The sequence below is a fragment of the Gadus morhua genome, chromosome 4 (genome assembly GCF_902167405.1).
Source record: "Gadus morhua chromosome 4, gadMor3.0, whole genome shotgun sequence".
In the NCBI taxonomy this organism is placed as follows: domain Eukaryota; kingdom Metazoa; phylum Chordata; class Actinopteri; order Gadiformes; family Gadidae; genus Gadus; species Gadus morhua.
This window is the reverse complement of record NC_044051.1, coordinates 28,205,565-28,225,378: the sequence shown is the minus strand read 5'-3', so window position 1 is coordinate 28,225,378 and position 19,814 is coordinate 28,205,565. Positions and strand designations below refer to the sequence as shown.

General features: G+C 46.5%; 1 protein-coding gene across 1 annotated transcript in view; it reads left to right on the top strand.

Annotated features, from left to right (window-relative positions):
- The window catches only part of LOC115541713 (striated muscle preferentially expressed protein kinase), a 149,851-nt gene that overhangs the window by 49,951 nt on the left and 80,086 nt on the right, over nt 1-19,814 (top strand). The window contains exons 5-17 of the mRNA XM_030353559.1: nt 671-1,660; nt 2,275-2,690; nt 5,379-5,624; nt 7,439-7,602; nt 7,936-8,018; nt 8,401-8,576; nt 8,957-9,134; nt 9,534-9,607; nt 11,778-11,936; nt 14,071-14,260; nt 16,517-16,746; nt 18,905-19,024; nt 19,101-19,205. Coding sequence (XP_030209419.1) covers nt 671-1,660; nt 2,275-2,690; nt 5,379-5,624; nt 7,439-7,602; nt 7,936-8,018; nt 8,401-8,576; nt 8,957-9,134; nt 9,534-9,607; nt 11,778-11,936; nt 14,071-14,260; nt 16,517-16,746; nt 18,905-19,024; nt 19,101-19,205 — 3,131 coding nt within the window. The remainder of the gene's footprint in view (nt 1-670; nt 1,661-2,274; nt 2,691-5,378; nt 5,625-7,438; nt 7,603-7,935; nt 8,019-8,400; nt 8,577-8,956; nt 9,135-9,533; nt 9,608-11,777; nt 11,937-14,070; nt 14,261-16,516; nt 16,747-18,904; nt 19,025-19,100; nt 19,206-19,814) is intronic.

The window sequence follows — 19,814 nt, the reverse complement described above, 5'->3', positions numbered from 1 at the left end:
GTTTGAAGTGTTACTCTGGTTTGAAACTTTTTAACGTTTCTTTTTTCCGACCCCACTAACGTCTTTCGTGGCTTTCCATCCTGTTGATCTGACGTTTCCACTGATGTCAATAAACACCACTTTATTACTATGACACTTTTTACAGGCCCCTTGCACATTTTGTATGCCACCCCCCCCTTTGGAATAACCTCTTGCATGGGTTGCAAGATTTTGAAACCAAAGCTAATATTAGCATGACATTTTTTGACATTTTTTTCTAAATATTTATTCCAAAAAGATAACACTGGTCAAGTGGACAACACAAGTGCATTGTGTGTTTCACAAATTCTTTAAATGGCATGTGTTTGGCATTTGTAGTTTTGAAGGATTTTTGGTGATGTTACTTTGAGCATCGAATGACATATTGCCTTCCGTTAGATTCTGTTCTGCCACACATGAACAAATGCCAACTAGTCCTGACAATAGATATGAGGAACAATATTATATCCATCCCATAGTGACACCATTTCAGTTCCTCACCCTTTGAACAATAAGTTACAATGCGCCCGGAGTCAACACCCAACACACTTGCACACCCTGGACACAAAACTCAAGACTCATCCACCGGAGTTTTGTGTGAAAGACGCCTAATGGACCATCTAACCCTCTTAACCGTCTGAACCCTCTAACCCCTCACTCTCGTTAGACCACCAGTCTCCGGGGGTCTCCGTCACAAACCTAACGTTCTCCAACGTCTAACGATCTTACCCCCTCGATCTCCAACACCTGGTAGGACGACCGTCCTGTCTAAGGCCCTCCCTCCAGCCCTCTCCCCCGGATCCTCCCCCACCAACCAGCAGCCACCCTCGACTTCACCGTACCCAACCACCTCCGGCACGCCCAAAAACAGGATCTCTGACGACACCATCGCGGTCGGCGACCTGACCTCCAAACCGACCCGGGCGGCGCCCAAGATCTTCGACAAGGTGCGGGCGTTCGAGGAGCGCCTCGGGGTCCCGGGGGCAGGGCCCCCCCGGCTGGCGAGGGCTGCCTCGTTCGGTGACGCGGATGCGGACGGCACCCGGGGGTGGCGGGCGGGGACAGGCCTCCCCGAGCAGGACAGTCACGTGCTGCAGGGGGCGGCGCAGCGGCGCTCGGCCTTCAAGCAGCGCGCCTCGTCACTGGAGGACGCTGCCAGCCTCGCACAGCGGGTGCAGAGCTTCCAGAGCAAGTTCAACGAGGAGCTGCAGCGCATCAAGAGGCTGGTGGGGAAGCCTGGCCTCAGGAAGGCCTGCTCCATGGAGCAGCTGGCCCCCAGGGACGCACCCAGAGGGACAGGCAGAGCAGGTGGAGGAGGAGGAGGTGGAGGAGGGTCTGCGGTGGGGAAGCTGGAGCCCATACCCCCCCAGGTGGTGAAGAAACTGGAGGCCAGGAAGCGGGTGCTGGAAAAGCAGAGGGTGGGAGGTGGAGTTATGGTCGGAGGGGGGGAGTGCCCCCCGCGGAGGCCCCCGGACGAAGCCTCTGGAGCCCCCCAAGGGAGGACCTCGTCGCTGTGGGAACCGCTGCTGCCGACGCCTCGCGGTTTGGAGAAGATCTCCTCTGTTGCCATGGAGACAGAACCAGTTCACCAGCTGCCAGCGGGCCCAGTGACAGTAACAGTCAGAACGAAAAGCACGGCAAGGTTGGATATCTTTATTTTCTGTGTGTGTGTCTCCTTAAAAACAATGCCGTTGTTGTGTTTTATTTATAAGACTAGGGTTTACACCAAGCAAACACAGTTTACCTGAACAACCCTTTTAGGGGCACTGTGAGGGATTGAAAGTGTGACGGGGAAATAGGATATTTGTGATTTTCGGGGCTTATCATGAGTTACAAGCATTGCTTGGCTGTTTTGGTCATGGTTCCTGGGTTTCTGTTCTCCATTTGGAAAACAAGATAAATGGTCCATCTTTAACTAGCCAAACTGAGTTGATTTTGAACCCATGACTAAAGCAGTTATCCCTTATATAACAAAAAGCGTGACGGTTCCACTTTAATTGGACAAAATGAGGCTGGAAATAACCTCCATTTTCCATTTATCTTGAAAAGTCGCTTGTTGTGTCAAAAGTAAACCTATATAACATGAGCTAATAGCTTGTCACCCTACATATAAACTTGTTCTTCTTGTTCTTATTTAACTATGTTCCACCCAAGCAAACATTTAACGCCTCAACACACAGTTTCTCCTAAAAAAAACCCAGTTAAACCACGCTCGGTTTTAAATATCGGTCATTTTTCGGGCTGTTTTCTTGTCAGTCGCAGTGAATCCCTCGGCGCCAAACCACAATCAGTCAAACAGCCGCCGCGTCTCTCGTCCTCCACCACGGCCCCACCGGCCCCCCAACCTCGACAACCTGAAACCCCCGAGGGTCCTGAGGTCGGAGCTATCGCAGATCAAGACCCCCCGGGCGCAGGGAAGACCCGACAACCCCCCCAGCCCATCGCCGTAGGCCGGGACCCAGCGGGGTCTCTCTCGCGGCCGGCCAAGACCGCCCAGCCGCCGGGCCCCTCTGTTGGCCCCTCTGTCAGCCCCCTGTTGAAGAAGAGGAAGGGGCGAGGGCCCCTTCCCCAAATCCTGGTAGAGGAGGTGGAGGAGGAGATGGAGGAGACGAAGGGGGAGGAGGGGAACGCGAGAACGCGTTTTCTGGAGTCTTCTGGATTCCCGATGGAAGGTGGGTTCAAAGTATTGATACCGTCTCGATCGTTTCTTTGGATTGTTCTGCTGATTGCTGCTTTTCACAGAGAAAAAAAGATGCACCTCAAGTGCAATATCCTGGGATGTGGCAAACGTTGAATTGAGTTGTCTGTTTTTCAGAGTGAATTTGGGATTATTACTTTGCCGCAATAGCTTTTTATTTAGCTTATTCGTGACTGCCACGATAAAACTGTACAAAATAGCCACCGATGCGTCTTCAGTCAAGATTTACTCTTTCCCAGTTAGGAAGTTGGGTGGATTCAGTCATGCCTGTAGATGTAGTCCTATCAACTTCCTTTTGTTATGAACTTAGACTCGGCCAACGTGGTGGGGCTTACCAATTTTTTTTCTGTCCCACCTGTTGTCTTCAAATGTGTTTGTGTCCTGTTGTTTTATGACTGAACCAATGCAGTGTTCTGATGGGGCCACAGAACCAGATAATTAACGGGTTAACAACCGACATTCATGTGAAAAAAATAACTGCTACCATGGTTCCCTCCCCCTCGCTCGCCCCTGATTTCACTTTTAGGTAAGAAAATTGGGCAACCCCTACTTCTTAAATCAATGAAATAAATGTGTTAATAGATACGTTTTTACAAAGAATACCCAGGAGTTGCCCATAATACTAATACAAAATCGGTGTGTGAGAGAAAGAGAGAGACAGAGAGCGACAGAGAGAGAGAGAGAGAGAAAGAGACAGAGAGTCAGAGAGAGAGAGATAGAGAGCGACAGAGAGGGAGAGAGAGAGAAAGAGAGACGGAGACAGAGATAGAGAGCGACAGAGAGGGAGAGAGAGAGAGAGAAAGAGACAGAGAGAGAGATATATAGAGGGAGAGAGAGAAAGAGAGAGAGAGAGAGAGAGAGAGAGAGAGAGTGAAACATTTATATACAGCCTTAATCACACCTAAAGACACAGATTCAGCGCTGCGATCAGCAAACACACAAGATGAAAAATTGGGTGTACCAGGGTACAGGAAGTAGACTAAACCAGTGAAGATGAGTCTACTATCCCTGGTAGTGTTATGAGCCACTCCTGTGCTCTTCCTTCAATGACACCGCTGGGAAAAGTGTCTGTTGGGACCTCCTTCGATCATTGCCGACGTCTCCAATGGTAGCCGTGTCCCCCGTTCCAACAGGGAATATTCTGAACGATAGTGTGGCCAAACGATGAAGTTGAGTGTGTTGTCTCTCTGGATTCGTAGTGTTATGCGTTGTGTTGCGCTATATAGCTGTGGGGGTTGAGGCATGAGAGTTAAAGTAAGCCAGAGGAGATGGGCTCGTCAAAAAGTTCTGTTGTAACCCTTTCATCATGACACACACACTTTCTGGCAAATTTCGATATCCATTGAAGTCCCATCTTCACACAACCACACGCACACCTGCACATATACCAGAGATTGCACAAAACACAAACACGCACACACAGACACGCACACACACACGCATGCATGCACACACGCACCCACACACGAGCACACACACACACACACACACATGCACGCACATACCCACACACCTGTGACCATTTGAATCCCTTATATCCACATGCTCTACTCACAAACAGGCTCCCCCCCCCCCCCCCCCGCCCCCACGTGTCCATTGCCACGGCAACCTCCATTAATTCTTAAGTGCTCCCCCACCGGTGGCAGACCTTCTCTATCTAACAGAGGCCCCCCCTCCCCCCGGGACAGACACTTGCCCACATTCGCGTTCACAAAAACACACTCAATAAGGGAACCCAATGTTAATTTGTGTGTGTGTGTGTGAGTATTTGTGTGCGAGTTGTGTGCAAATGGGCATGCCTGAATAATGTGTGTCTGTATTCGATTGAGTATGGGGTTTTATTTGTGTGCGTGCCGGTGTGGGTATAAGAGACTCATGTTTGAACACACACACACACACACACACACACACACACACACACACACACAGGTGAATCAACATTGAAATATCCTTCAGTGTCTGTATGCGTATGTGTGTGTGTGTGTCTGTTCGTATGTGTGTGTGTGTCTGTATGTGTGCGTGTGTGTGTCAGTATATGTGTGTGTCTGTGTGTATGTATGTGTGTCTGTATGTATGTGTGTGTGTCTGTATGTATGTGTTTGTGTGTCTGTATGTGTGTGTGTGTGTTTGTGTCTGTATGCATGTGTGTGTGTGTGTGTGTGTGTGTGTGTGTGTGTGTGTGTGTGTGTGTTGTTCTCCGTAACCCTGTGTCAGCAAGGCCTCCACCTCCCGGCTTTTATCAACAGAGCTCCAGTATTGAGTCTGAGCGGCTCTCGTCTCGGTCCAACCATATTAGGCCATCCCGTCTCTGGTATTTATAGTCTCCTGCTCCACTACCTCCGCTAGTGGCCTGAAGTCTCTGTCTCCTCTCCACATTCCACCGGTCTGGGGCCGCCCGTGCAACAAGTGCGTGCGTGAGTACGTGCGTGCGTGCGTGCGTGCGTGCGTGCGTGCGTGCATGCGTGCGTGCGTGTGTTTGTGTGTGTGTGTGTGTGTGTGTGTGTGTGTGTGTGTGTGTGTGTGTGTGCGTGTGTATGTGTTAACATCTTTTGAAATGTTTCAACTCATGTTCGTAAGATTGTTTTTATCAATAAGGTTCGAGGTCAAAGTTTGCAGGGTGTTGTGATGTCGTTCAGCCAGATGGCACGGGAGGCTGGTTAAGCGGCAAGCCAAACTAAGATTGAAAAAGAGAATGGAAGCACAGATATCAGACCGCCGCAGAGAAGGAAATTACGTCAACACCTCGCTGATAAGTCTAAAATAAAAAAGACACCCCCCTCCTCTCAGCCTCCTAATACTGAAACAAAACAGCGTGGGTTCGTCTCTGCCAAGAAGACCGGCTCTGCCTGCCTCGGTTTATGGTTCCGCGCAACGATTGAACAACAAGGCAGCGAGAACTTGAATACTTGTGCGTCCACAGTGAGTCTCTCTCGACCGAGTCTTTACAATGTTAGGAGGAGGATGTTGGATGAGAGGTGGGTGGGGGTGGGGGTGGGGATGGAGGGGGAGAGAGGGACAGAGGAAGAGTTGTCGGATGGGGACGACCAGAGAGAGATCTGTCTTGTTGCGCGCTGCAACGCCTGTGGTTGATTTGTGAGGGTTGGCAGGTTTATGTGGATGTTGGCGTTTGGGTGGGGCGGGGGTTGGAGGAGGGAAGGGGATACTCTCTGGTCACCAAGGAGACCCCAGCCCGGAGATGTGACGACTCGGTATGTCGGTGTGTTTTTCTACAACCATATCTGGTTTGTTTTGGTTTGTTTGTCACACTAATGTAAAGTTTGTAGGTCTCCTTCGGGTTGTAGCTCCCGCCTTTCCTTGGCGTTGGACGTGTTTGTTGTTTGGCGTGTTCACCCTCCCAAGGCTTGGAGGAGAGGTTGGTTCGGCTCTCAGAGCAGAGCGAGATAAAGGCCTTATGAAATAAATACAACGTGTTCCTAAAGTCCTTCTTCTGGCTCTCCCCGTCTTGTGTCGTGGTTGGCCGACCGTGTTCTGGATACGGACCACGAGTCTAGGGACCAGTATGGACCACTGTGGACCACTATGAACCAATAGGTACCACTATGGACCACTATGGACCAATAGGTACCACTATGGACCACTGTGTATCACTATGGACCACTATGGAGCACTGTGGACCACTATGGAGTCCTGTGGAGCACTATGGAGCACTGTGGACCACTATGGAGCACTATGGACCACCGTGGACCACTATGGACCACTGTGGACCACTTTGGACCTGTATGGACCGCAATGGACCACTATTGACCAATATGGACCACTGTGGAGTCCTCTATGGACCACTATGTATCATTAAGTATCACTATGGACCACTATGGACCACTATGTATCACTAGGTATCACTGGACCATTATGGACCACTAGGGACCACTGTGGACCACTATGCACCACTATGGAGCACTGTAGACCACTATAGAACACTATGGACCACTAGGGACCAGTGTGGACCACTATGTAACACTAGGTATCACTATGGACCGCTGTGGACCACTCTGGAACACTAGGGACAACTATGGAACACTGTGAACCACTCTGTACCATTATGGAGCACTGTGGACCACTGTACAGGACAACCCGTTCCAGGGTTGTTATAGCAGAGTCTGTTTCTACGGCTGACATAAAAACAGACACTGTCATTTCTCCTGTTATTACCCGCTCTTTATTGGTATTTTTGGGGACGTTTTATATAGATCTGGGCAGTGAGAGACAGAGAGAATGTGATATAGAGACAGATAGAGAAGCAGAGAGGGAGAGGGAGGGTCAGATATTGGTGGCAGAGGGAGAGACAGAGGGACCAAAGGAGGGACATATTGTAGAGCGAGAGTCAGGTAGAGACTGCACTTGCAATTCACTGCTGGATTAATATTGACCTCATCAAAAATGACAGCTCATCTTTTAAATCAACCCTGAAGTATTTGTGTGTGTGTGTGTGAGCGAGCGAGAGAGAGGGAGAAAGTTATAGCCATATTTTTTTGCTGTGTATGCACGTTTACATTTCTATTCAATTGTACATTGAAAGATTATTTTTATCTATGATTATTTTAAATTATTATTATTGCATTATATGTTATATTTTCTTGTAATGTAAATGTACCTTTTCCATGCCAATAAAGCCCTTTAAATCTTGAGACCGAAACCCCTATGCACTATGCTACAACGCACAATACAGCACACAGGGCACTAACGTTATGGGGTCTGTTCCAGGGCCTGCCCACAAGCCTTGTGGGAGACCAACCGTTGCCAGAAATGCCAGCAGTCCCAGCCAATCAGATAAGGGCAGCCTGACGCTGCAAGAAGAAGCTATGGAGCTGGAGGTCCCACCTTCTCGAGGCAAACAAGTCCACTTCAGAGAGCCGCCCTCGTTTCAGGCAAGAGTCTGATTGATTCAAGTTCATTTTATTTCGATAGCAATTTAAGTAAATAGAATCCGTCTTAAATTTGTGTCACAGAATTTAAGTAAAAAAAGATACAGATATTTATACATAAAAATAAACAATAGCAAAACATTAAAATAAAAAATATATAAAGCAATAGTAAAATGAGGAAACAACAGAAAAACTGTACAATTTTGAGCAACTGTTGAAAAATATCGCCGTTTATAAGAGTAGCAGCGTCATGCCACCCTCCGACATTTGAGACATGCTAGTTTAGCGACCTCCTTTCTCTCCTCTCGATAAGGTCTTATGTCTGTTTGTTTGAAGGTGACACCATACGACCAGGTGGTTGGCGAGGGACAAGATGTGTTCCTGTGCGTGAGGGCGAGAGGGCACCCCTCCATATACTGGTGAAACACCCCCGGCCTCTCCAAACCAAACACACTGAATCATTGGAAGTTGTGACAGCAAAAAACACTTATAGCACTCCACAATGTTGTGCTTACTCATGGAAATTGATGATACAAGATGTTTTATTTACGAAGTGCAACATTTCAGTTTTTTTCTAAACTAACTAAATAAATGTGACAACAAAATGAAGAATGGATTCAATAAATACAATAAAATAACTCAATAATATATGAATGATTAAAAACACCAGGAACCAACATTTTATAGATTTTAAAAAGAGGACTATCGCTCTTAGAAGATATATTATTAATCTCAACAAGCCTTTCCTATTTCAAAACAAAAACCAACTGCTCCTTCTGGCGGCCATATGTGCGGCGCCAGGTTGAAGGAGAGGCTGACGCTGAAGTCCACCGGCCGCCTTGCGGTGAGACAGACGGGGGAGGGGACCAGCGAGCTGAGGATCACCACCGCCCAGAGGTCGGACGCTGGACTCTATGCCTGCAAGATCGTCAACGAGTTTGGAACCAAGCAGGTGGACTTCAAACTGGAGATCCAAGGTGAGAGGGAGAATAATTTTTCTTTTTACGTAAATAATGTCTGTGCGGTCTATTTAGTGTAAACATGCACGTTAAAAGGGTACTAATACTCACAATTTAGTGAGAAACATGGGCCTGTGCCTCATGAAACTGATGGCTAAAATTTCCTCACAAGATTTTTTTTTTGCTCACGGATTCTCCTTTCTCCTTGTTTTCAGATTTACGTTTCAAACAGTTTCATATCGCATTTTCTCAATTTTCTATTACCTAGCTTTCAGAATTGAAACTTGCTCAGGGTGAATTTTTTGTTTGGAGCCACTAAACAAAAAACGGTTAACCTTAAAATAGACAGTACATAAAGCTTCTAACCTGACCTGAACACGCGTTAATCTCCCCTCCAGCGGCCACAGCTCTCGCCATCACCAGGGAGATACGGGACGCGGCGGTAAGGGCGGGAGAGGCGGCCGTGTTTGAGTGTCACATGACCGCCCCCCCCGACGTGGAGGTGGACTGGCTGTCCAATGGGAAGCTGATTCAGCCGGCGCAGCTGAACTGCAAGATGCACTTTGATGGAAGGAGGTTGGCTTCACGGTCGCAGTGTGGGGTGCTACAAGCTAGGGTTTCTCTACACATGGACCAACTGTTAGAGATATTTATGGGGGGGGTATGGAGCGATTTTTCTTTTTTTTTTTTCTTTTTTGGGGGGGGCCCTGATTGGCCCGGGCCCGTACGCGCCTGCATACCCTGCTTACCGATAGTTACGCCACTGGTTCAGATTATCAAATTTTGTTTTAGGGTATTCAGAGGTTGATTTACTTAGCAATGTATCATAACCAATATTAAAAAGACAAACGAGACACTGCTCTAAAGGACAAGGACAAACTCCTCAAACCGCAGGAAAGGAACCACTAAGTAATTGCTTAATAATTATATGTAACATGTAATTATTAAACCTTATGTTCTGTATCTTGTCCCTAGCTGCCGTCTCTTGTTGAACTCTGTCCATGAAGACGACAGTGGCAGTTACACCTGCAAGCTGAGCAGTGCTAAAGGTACAGAACCCAAAAATAATAATACAGTAACTACACTGATATTAATGACAATAGCCTTATTAGAATAATGATGATAACATTCATTTAAAGGTGCCATGACATGCTATTTTATGGATACTTTAATATAGGTATTAGTGGGCCATTAACACAGTATTCAAAGAAGTTCCCGAAATTCAGTCGTGGTGCAGAGTTACAGCCACTCCGAGCCAGTCGCACATTGACCTTCCCCCAAATGCGCTGTTTTGGTGTCTGTAGCTATAATGCAAATGAGGAGGAGCGAGGCGGGTCAAGGAGGAGGGTGGGGGTGTGGCCCTGAGCAGCTTGCAGCCACGGTACGATGCGCTCTGTTTAGAGTGGATGTATCGCAATGGCGAGGCGCACACAGCCTTTAGCCGTGTTCTGTAAATATTCTAGAACACACGGGAGTCCTGGAGCTCTATATCTAAATAATATCATATACATAGATATCTATATCATATAATATATATTATCACAGCCAAAAGCTGTGTGAGCCGATTCTGGTTCCTGGTTCTTCCACGTCCACATCAATCTGAAGTAAACTGAACCGCGACATGGAGGAGAAAGGGATTGTTGCCGGGCAGCGCTTAGGCACCTCCGCCTCGTGCAGCGCCGAGGCGGTGGTCCCTTGGCAGCGGTCCCTCGGCAGCAGGAAGCAGGGCTCAAGCGGGAGACATTCACGGCCAACAATCCCTTTCTCCTCCATGTCGTGGTTCATGTTCTTGAGGAAGTCAAAGCCAAAGTTCCTCCCCCCCAATTCATTCTCAACCATGGCTGAGATAACCCCCACTACGATTCTCGTTGTAGAAATACCAGAGACGAGAGTCCCACGTGTTATGCGCCATAACACCAAAAGCAGAACGGTTATCCAAATAACAAGGAAGTGTACAACACTTGCGTAACAGTCCTGGAGCTCAAGATCTAAATAATATCATATAATACATAGATATCTATATCATATAATACATATGACCACGGCCAAAAGCTGTGTGCGCCTTCAGACGATATTATGAATCACAAACGACTTTGTCGGGTTCTCCGATGTCTCTGGTTCTTCCACTTTCACATTAATCTGAAGTAGACTGAACCACGCGCTGCCTGCTGCCGAGCGGTGGTGCTTCGCGGCAACCGGCAGCATGTCGCAGTTCATGTACTTCAGGGAGTCAAAGCCAAAATTCCTTTCCCCCAATTCCTTCTCAACCATGGCTGAGATAACCCCCACTACAGTCTCGTTGTGGAAATACAAGAGACGTCAAAGAACCGACAAGAAATACTTGTGTTACAGTGTGTGTATTCACACACGCACAAATGTGGCGCTCGCACGGTTGTGACTTTGGCGGGCCAAATTCTCTGGGCAGGCCAGGCAGAGTAAGGGGAGGAGCTTAGATGCTATGTGACGACATATGAAACCACATTCCAAATCAGCTCGCTTGAGCCTCCGTTTTTTCAGAGGCGAGCAGAACACCTAGTGCTCGTTTTACACCGAACGCAAGTTTTAGCCACTTGGGGACCATAGGCAGGCTAGGGGAACTCATATTTATGTTAGAAAACCTCATAAAATGAGATTTTCATGCCATGGCACCTTTAACAATAGTCATGAAACGGCTCTTCTTAATGCTGTGGAATGCTCCGTTCACCTTGCATGGGCCTTCCCAACTTCCGTCAGTCAATAATTTTTTGATAATTGACTGAGCATTGCTAAGCATATAATGACCGCTTTTATTGCCTCTGATTCACTTCTTTCGTACCACTCCGCAAGTAGTCCGATAACTTATCAACCCCAGCATATTCGGTCGCTAAACGACGTCAACGTCTTTGGCAAACTATTTCTCTGCTGATCAACACTTAGATTGGTAACAAATACACTGTAGAAAGAAAAGTAATTTTTTCGTTTTGTCAAGTAGCCGTGTAACAAGTGGGATAATGCATATTATGCCGGTCATTATCGAAAATTTATTATTTTCCCGATAATGACTGGCGTTCTATACATTATTCATTGCGTATTGGTAGCAGTATCATCAGCATCATCATCTTTTTTACATTGTTTTGTTTGGCTGTTGTTGGTCTTTGACATTGTTGTGTTGTTTTGTCCGGCTGTGGTTGGTCTTTGACATTGTTGTGTTGTGTTGCTCGGCTGTGGTTTGTTTCACAGAGGAGCTGACCTCCAGCGCCCAGCTGAAGGTCACGCCCACCCGGGACCCCCTGTTCACCCGCCAGCTGGACGTCCTGGAGGTCATGGAGGGCCGCACCGCCCGCTTCGACTGTAAGGTCAGCGGAACCCCCGCGCCCAGCGTCACCTGGATGCACTTCGGTGAGTCTCTCCACCGGAAGGAACCGGAAGGTCAAAGGTTGCGATGGGCCCGACCCGAGCCTGGTCTGCTGGAGGTCTGTCTGAACGGGAGCGGCCCCGGGTGCATGGGCCAGAGCAAATCAAACATGAGCTCCTAGATCGGTCTGGATCCCCAGCAGGGATGATAGATCGTAGATCTTACAAGTCATAGATCTAGTATCCCTATGATCGTAAATCTCCGAAAATAGAATGAATCATTGTTTAATGATTCGGGTGATTTTGTAGCGGAGTGCATCTGCATAGATCTGCTCTCTGTTATGCAGCACTGCAAAAAGCATCCCAAATAGTTTTTTGCTTTGGCTTTGCGGGGCATTCTACGTAAAAGGATTAGGGCTACACGTAAAAATTCTGATTTTAATCTCTGAATTCTGACTTTAAACTCTGAATTCTGATTTAAACTCAGAATTCTGAAATTAATCTCAGAATTCTGAGAAAAAAGTCAGAATTCTGGAGACCAAAAGGTGAGTGAAACTGGCACCAAAACAACACATGTTCCAGTTTCACTCACCTTTTGGTCTTCCATTAACCAAATGGCTTCTTCTGGAACTCCTCGAACCCGCAAGAAGTCGCTAAGGGAAGACGTCTTAGCACGAGTCGGCTAGGGCTACTGGCTACTCTGCGTGTGGTTTCCTCCTACTGCATAAAGCAAAGTGTCTCTCCCGCGGAGGTTGGTCCTTACAGGTACCAGTAGTTCTGACTTTAAAGTCAGAATTCTGAGATCAAAGTCAGAATTCTGAGATCAAAGTCAGAATTCTGAGATTAATGTCAGAATTCTGAGTTTAAAATCAGAATTATGACTTTAATCACAGAATTCTGAGAAAAAAGTCAAAATTCAGAATCTAATTATTTTTTTATGAGTGGCCCTAATCCTCTTCCGTAGCATTCCGATTTGGCTTTGCACTCGTTATACAGAGCATTATGGTGGCAAAAAAGAAAAGAAAAAAAAAGGTGTTCCATTTTGTTGCGGTAACAAATGCAACGCACTCTTGACAAAGTACCTGTTTTAGGTAAACTTTGAAAATAATATATTGTGCAGCCCTAATCCCAAGCTACCCTTCCCCATCTCCCACCATGCTTTCCCACAATTTTTTCTTGTTTATTTTGGTTCCCTGGGTTCGAGTGTTTTGTTGTCCGAGGAAGGTGAACCATGGCGCTGAACTATTCTGTAGTATAGGAGGGTACTGCTGCGTGTTGTACCTCATCTCTCCAAACCGGACCGACGGAGTAGACACATCCCAGACTAAAAACGTCAATGGTCCAACGTCTCTGTGGAAACAACGTTGATGCTGCAGACCGTTTTTCATCAGAATTGACGAAGCAGTCTGGTGTCATATTAGAAAATAGCTGAGTGTTACACTTCTCCTAAAACTGGGAAATTGGTTTACAACTCCATGAACTTCCTTTCTCTTCTCATCATTTATTTAACACGATTATCCAATTCGACTTCCAGGGAACTAGAAAGAATCACGGCACGGTGCATATAGGGGTTAGCTGTCATCCTGCTCTAGGATGCCTACAGGTTAGACTGCGGACGACTGGGGCATCGAACCCAGAATCTTTAGGCTGGGATTACAACCCCCTAACCACAAATCCATCCTCCCTCCTCTGTGTGTTAAGAGTTGAGCCCGACCGTTACTGGATTTTCGATTCCGATATCGATATATTGGCTGATATTCAAAATATAGATATATCTGCCTTTATTCAATATATATATCGTGGTATCCTGGGGGTGGAGCAGCTCCTTGGGATTGGGTGCTCACCCTCCAGCAATGCCTCAGGCCCGAGCGACATCACATTTAAATCGTGAGTTTAAGGAACCAATTAATTGTATGGGAGGAACTACGTTAAGTTCTGTGTGAAGGGTTTCACACAGCACAGGATGTAACACTGTTGTTGCATTGAGAGGTCCAACCACCACAGTAGAGGATTGAAAAACAGGTGATTACGTCATGTATAAATCGACACCAATTGTAAAGTTTTCATATAATGTATGAAAAATATTCGCCAAAATGATTTATTTTTTATATTAACTTATAAAATCAGCCACCCCCATCATCAGGACTCCCCTCCCCCCTGTGTGTTGTGTGTCTGTCAGACGGGGCGGTGGAGGCGAGCGACAACGTGCGGCTACTACAGGAGGGGGGCCGCCACTCGCTGGTCATCGCCCGCGTCTGCTCCGACTCGGAGGGCTTCTACACCGCCGTGGCCACCAACTACCGCGGCTCCGCGGAGACCACCGCAGAGCTATACGTCACGGAGCCGCGTGCGGCTGCCGCCTCGCACATGTGAGTGGGGTTCAACACATTAACATACATCATTATTACATTATTATTGTTGGATTACATCAAGTTGGATACATTAGATTAACATGTGATTTAGATTAGGTTGGATTACATTAGATTAACATGTGCCGTTAAATAGGGTGAGATTAACATTTTAATCCGATTAGGTTGGATTATATTAGATTAACATGTGATTCATAATAGGTTGGATTACATAAAATTAACATGTGGCGTTAAATAAAGTGAGATTAACATGTGACGATGATTAGGTTAGATTACATTCGATTACCATGTGATCAGGATTAAATTGGATTAAATTTGATTTACATGTGATTTAGATTAGGTTGGATTACATTATATTAAAATGTGATTTTAGATTAAATTGGATTACATTAGATAAAATCTTCAAATCACATTAGATTAGGTTTGAACAAATTAAATTTAGCACAAAAAATTGTGCCCTATTTGTAAGGAAAATGCACTTGTGGGATGAGCAGCAGAGCTTGGTAGGTGGGTTGCGCCCATATAAAATTTGCAAATCTTCCCTGCCAATGCCAAACAGTTTATTCTGCCATTGACTCGTTTGGTGTTTGTTGGATTGGATGATTGAAGTTTGAAAAAACAAGACATATTGGCAATTAAACAATTTATTCATTTCACAAACAGGAGCCTCAGTAGCGTGTGGAAGAACCATACACAGCCACAACAGCCTGGCCCCTCCTCCTCATGCTGGTCGCCAGCCTGGTCACCCACTGCTGTGGGATGGCATCCCATTCTTCAACAAGCATTTGTCACAAGTCAGCAAACGTGGTTGTGTTGGTCACTCTGGCACGAACAGCACGCCCAAGCTGATCCCACAAGTTTTCAATGGGGTTGAGGTCAGGACTGCTAGCAGGCCATTCCATCCTCTCCACTCCCACATTCTGGAAGTGGTCTCTGAAATACCCTGCACTGTGGGGGCGAGCGTTGTCATCTTGGAGGATAGAGTTCGGTCCCAGACTGTGGAGATATGGGATTGCCACTGGTTGCAGAATCTCATCTCTATATCTCTCTGCATTGAGATTGCCTCCAATGATGAGAAGCCTTGTTTTTCCAGTGAGGGAGATGCCACCCCACACCATCACACTGCCTCCACCAAAATATGTTATTCTATCGGTGCAGCAACGAGCATAGTGTTCTCCACGTCTTCTCCAAACTTTGACCCCAAGCGGCCAACTGCCGTAGGCAGAATCTGGACTCATCACTGAACATAACGTTCCTCCACATGTTCAGGTTCCAGTGCACGTGTTGCCGACACCAGCGCAAACGAGCCTGACGGTGAAGGGCAGTCATGGCAGGATTCCTGGCAGCCCTATGAGACCCGAGAATGGCTGTGTGCAGTCTGTTACGGATTTTCTGGGCAGAGAGCCGTCGGCCATATCGTCCTGCAAACCTTCACTGAAAATCACAGCAGTCAAGGCACCTAAGTGCTGACAGGGTGATGAAACGGTCTTCTTGGGGGTGTCGTCTTCTTTGACTTGTCTTTGACATCCCCCGTTATAAGGAACTTGGCCTTCAGTTTGGAGACGGTACTAGGGTTCACTCCAAATAATGCCGCAACTTGGTTTTGCGGAACACCGGCTTGAAGTTGCCCAATCAGGTGCCAATCAGGCACCTGATCAGGTGCCAATCAGGCACCTGATTGGCAGCACCTGGGGGTACCAGAAGCTCAAAACAAGTGTCAATAGCAACAGCAAAATAACCTGTTTGGCAATGGCAGAAAAGATTTGGCAAATTTTTCATGGCCGCAACCCACATACTCAGCGCTGCTGCTCATCCCACAAATGCATGTTCCTTACAGATGGGGCACCATTTGAAAGGGAACTAAACAGGCTTTCCAACGGTATAAGATTTATTTCCAAAAACATTGTTACCAAATTTCCTTACTTTTGGTGCTAACTTTATATTAGCTAATGAGATCAGGTTGGATCGAATTAGATGTAAAATGTGACATCGTATTGGAATATATTTGATTACATTAGATAAAATAAAATTTGGTTGTTTTAGGTTAGCATTCTATTAGTTTGGATTAGGTCATATTATATCTAATTAAAGTAGCTTAACATTATATATGAATGAATGAGATTGGATTGGATTCCTTATGGTGGGATTAGATTGGAGTGCAGTGGATTGGATTTCAATAGACTGGATTATATCAAATTAAATCAAATCAGTTGAGCACCATGAAACATGAACAGCCCGGGTCTCCGTCCCTCACAGGGCCAAGCTGGAGAAGATGCCGTCCATCCCAGAGGAGCCCGAGGTGCTGGAGAGCGAGGTGGAGCGCCGGACCATGCCTGACTTCGTGAAGCCGATGGCGGACTTGGAGGTGGTCGAGGGGAAGGAGGCGGTGCTGAAGTGCACGGTGGCGGGCCTGCCCTACCCCAGCATCACCTGGTACCACAAGGGCAAGCGCATCGACGGCAGCGAGGAGCGCAAGATGACCCAGCGTGAGTTGGGACCCCGTAAAACACAAGAGTCCTCGTAAACACCCGCTGGTCTTCCGAATTCAACCCTTGACGTGTACAGTTACTACACTTCTGTTGGGCATTACAGAAAGCCATCGCCCACTGTAACATCAGACTTAAAGTGTAATTCCGGCGAAAATTTCCTTTTTCTTTTTCGGCATGAAAATATATAAAATAAGCCCAGAGTTGCCCGGAGCAATGCAACAGCCCAAATGGCTTCCATGTTATTGGCCTTTTGGAAGATTTGGAACTCTTCCAAATCTGCAGTTTTTAACCAGTAAAATTGCTCAAAATAGCAACAATTAGGGTCCCTACACATAAAACGAAGCATCAACAATTTAGTTAGACCCACTATGCAACTTTTCTAGCCAAAATTACATTAATTATGCAGGTTGAGAGTTATTCTGATGGTTCTGCAACCATTTCTGGGTCGTTTGGTGGGTGTGTCATTGCCCCATGTCGCCTCTCCAAGGAAAAAGCGCATATGCAACTTGATCTGTTCGGACCGACACAATCCAGATGTGACGCAGCGGAAGTATCCAATCGCGCCTCGAAAATGTAGTCAGATTGTAGTTTCGAAAATGCTTTACGGCACAGACACACCCCCAAACATGACACCGGCTAGATATAAACAGCCAGTTGCGAGGCAATTGTTGCATTCATCATGGATCAATCGACTGATAAGGGACCCAAGAGGCGACTGTCGGTGGAACAAAAGAAGAATAAAAAGAAGTTGGACCAGAAAAGAGACCAGACATGAGTGAAAGGGGAACTATGCAACTTTTTTGGCTTGATTTACCTTAATATAACAGGCTAAGAGTCATTGCGATGGTTCTATCATACATTTTTGTTCGATTGTTCGTTGTTTAGACTCCCCCTTGCGCATCTTGGCGGAGAAAGGGATTAGGTTTCTGCCGGCGACCTGCCGCCAACTCTCGCGGGAGTCTCGGGTCTCACGAAGTAACGAATTGCTTTACGGCACAGACCCCCAAACACGGAACCGGCTCGATATAAATACAAGTAACTAAGGGATTGTTACATTCATCATAGATCAGCCGACTAAAAAGAGACTGAGAAACCCAATGTCGGAGGAACATTGGTCAACCTAAAATAAAACAATTATAATCTAGGATATAATTCTCCCCGTCAACTATAAAAAAGGATGGATTTATGTTTATTGCAATACAAATACACCGTTTTATAACCTTGTCCGCACTTCATCTACTTCATCTACCCCCCCCCCCCCCCCCCCCCGCTCAGAAGACCTGTCTAGGGCGCAAGTTGATTTCGAGTCGCCTAGGGCGCCGAAACGGCCAGCGCCGGCTCTGGCTCCACGCATTCGCCGGCTTCTTTGAAAACAAATGCACACAGCTAGCGCAGAAGTGCATGGGGAAGGGTCGTCCACGAGTTGTTACGACAGTGTTGTAAAATACCTACTACGAAGCTGTAGGGGGCGCTGTGTAGAGAAAAGTGCGTGCCAAACCAAGAAAACAGCAAAGAAATGCCCGATCTTGCATAGTGGGCCTTTAACATACTGGGAGTTTATTAAAAAAGACAGTTTTCCAAGTCTGTGCCTTACCGGTAGGTCCATGTTTCCAGGAAGTCCACACAAGTCGATTACCGGCTACCGTAAATAATAAAATAGAGGCGCTTCTTGGAAACATGGACCTACCGGTAAGGCAGCCATTTGGGATGTTACATTGCTCCGGGCAACTTATCAATGAAATAAAGTGTCTGGAGGGCATATTTTATGGGTTTTCATGTCCCTGTACAAGTGAGGACCCTGTAAACCGACGCATGTGATGTACTGGTCAACACCTTCTAGCCATCTGATTCACACTCCGATTTTACGGATACTGCCACCTGAAGGGAGGCGATACAATTTACCATCATCGATTTATTCAAATGTCAAACTTAACTCAGTGCCTGTATGAATTAGGACCCCATAAACCAATAAAAGCACTCATAGCTCACTAAAATCAAAACCACCATTCCTGCAATGACAAAAATGACAACAACCCAATCCTAATGCTAAAAGAAGAGTGCAGCTAGCGAGCTAACTTCATCCAGTTTAAAGTAACATGAATGCTAACGTGCGGCGTGGGAAGCACATCTGACTGAGCTGCGTTGTGATCTTCAGAACGGGACGTCCACAGCCTTGTGATCCGGAGTGCCTGTCACGCGCATGGCGGCGTCTACAAGAGCGTCATCTCCAACCACGTGGGAAAGGCTGCCTGCTACGCACACCTTTATGTCACAGGTAACTAGCCTGCCACGCCGTAATAGCAAACTGATTCGAAAAAGTTGTCATTATTATATTTATTTATTTTCTACAGACATTGTCCCCGACCCCCCTGACGGCCCTCCGGTGGTAGAGTCCATCACAGGAAAGACCCTCACACTGAGCTGGAAGAAGCCCAACAGAATGGAACAGTCCACGGGTATGGGAGCTTTAAACCAGATCATTGTTATCGCCATGGCGAATGACGTAATGCAGATTGGTATACATTTGGATAAGGCTCTATATTTGCTTTTGGTTTTTTGATTCCCCTTCAAAACATCACTATGTATTTAAATAATAAATATTTGGTGGACACTTTTATCTTAATTGTCTGACAACACAGTGAGTGCATATAGTTGTTTAAAGAGCCCATGCCATTAAAATCACATTTTTCCTATTGTTTGTTAAATAACATAGGTCTGAATAAGTTTGTGAGCTGTGGTAAGTTTGAAATCTATGCAGTTTGTCTGCTGAATGCAATAGGCAATGAAAGGAAAAAGGCAGAAGAAATGAGCCGATCTGGATAAGGTGACACTGTGACGTAGCGTTGTCAAATTATTATTCATGGCCCTGCCCACTTGGTTGGTTCGTAACCACCCACAAGAATTCTGAAGGAGTCGTGATTGAGCTAGTGCTAAATGCTAATACGTGTACGGTAGTTGCTTAGTTCGTAGTAACAGGCTAGTTACAGAATTTTGAATGCAATGGCAGAACGACATCGAACTACATGAACTGCGACATGCTGCCTGCCGCAGGTTGCCACGAGGCA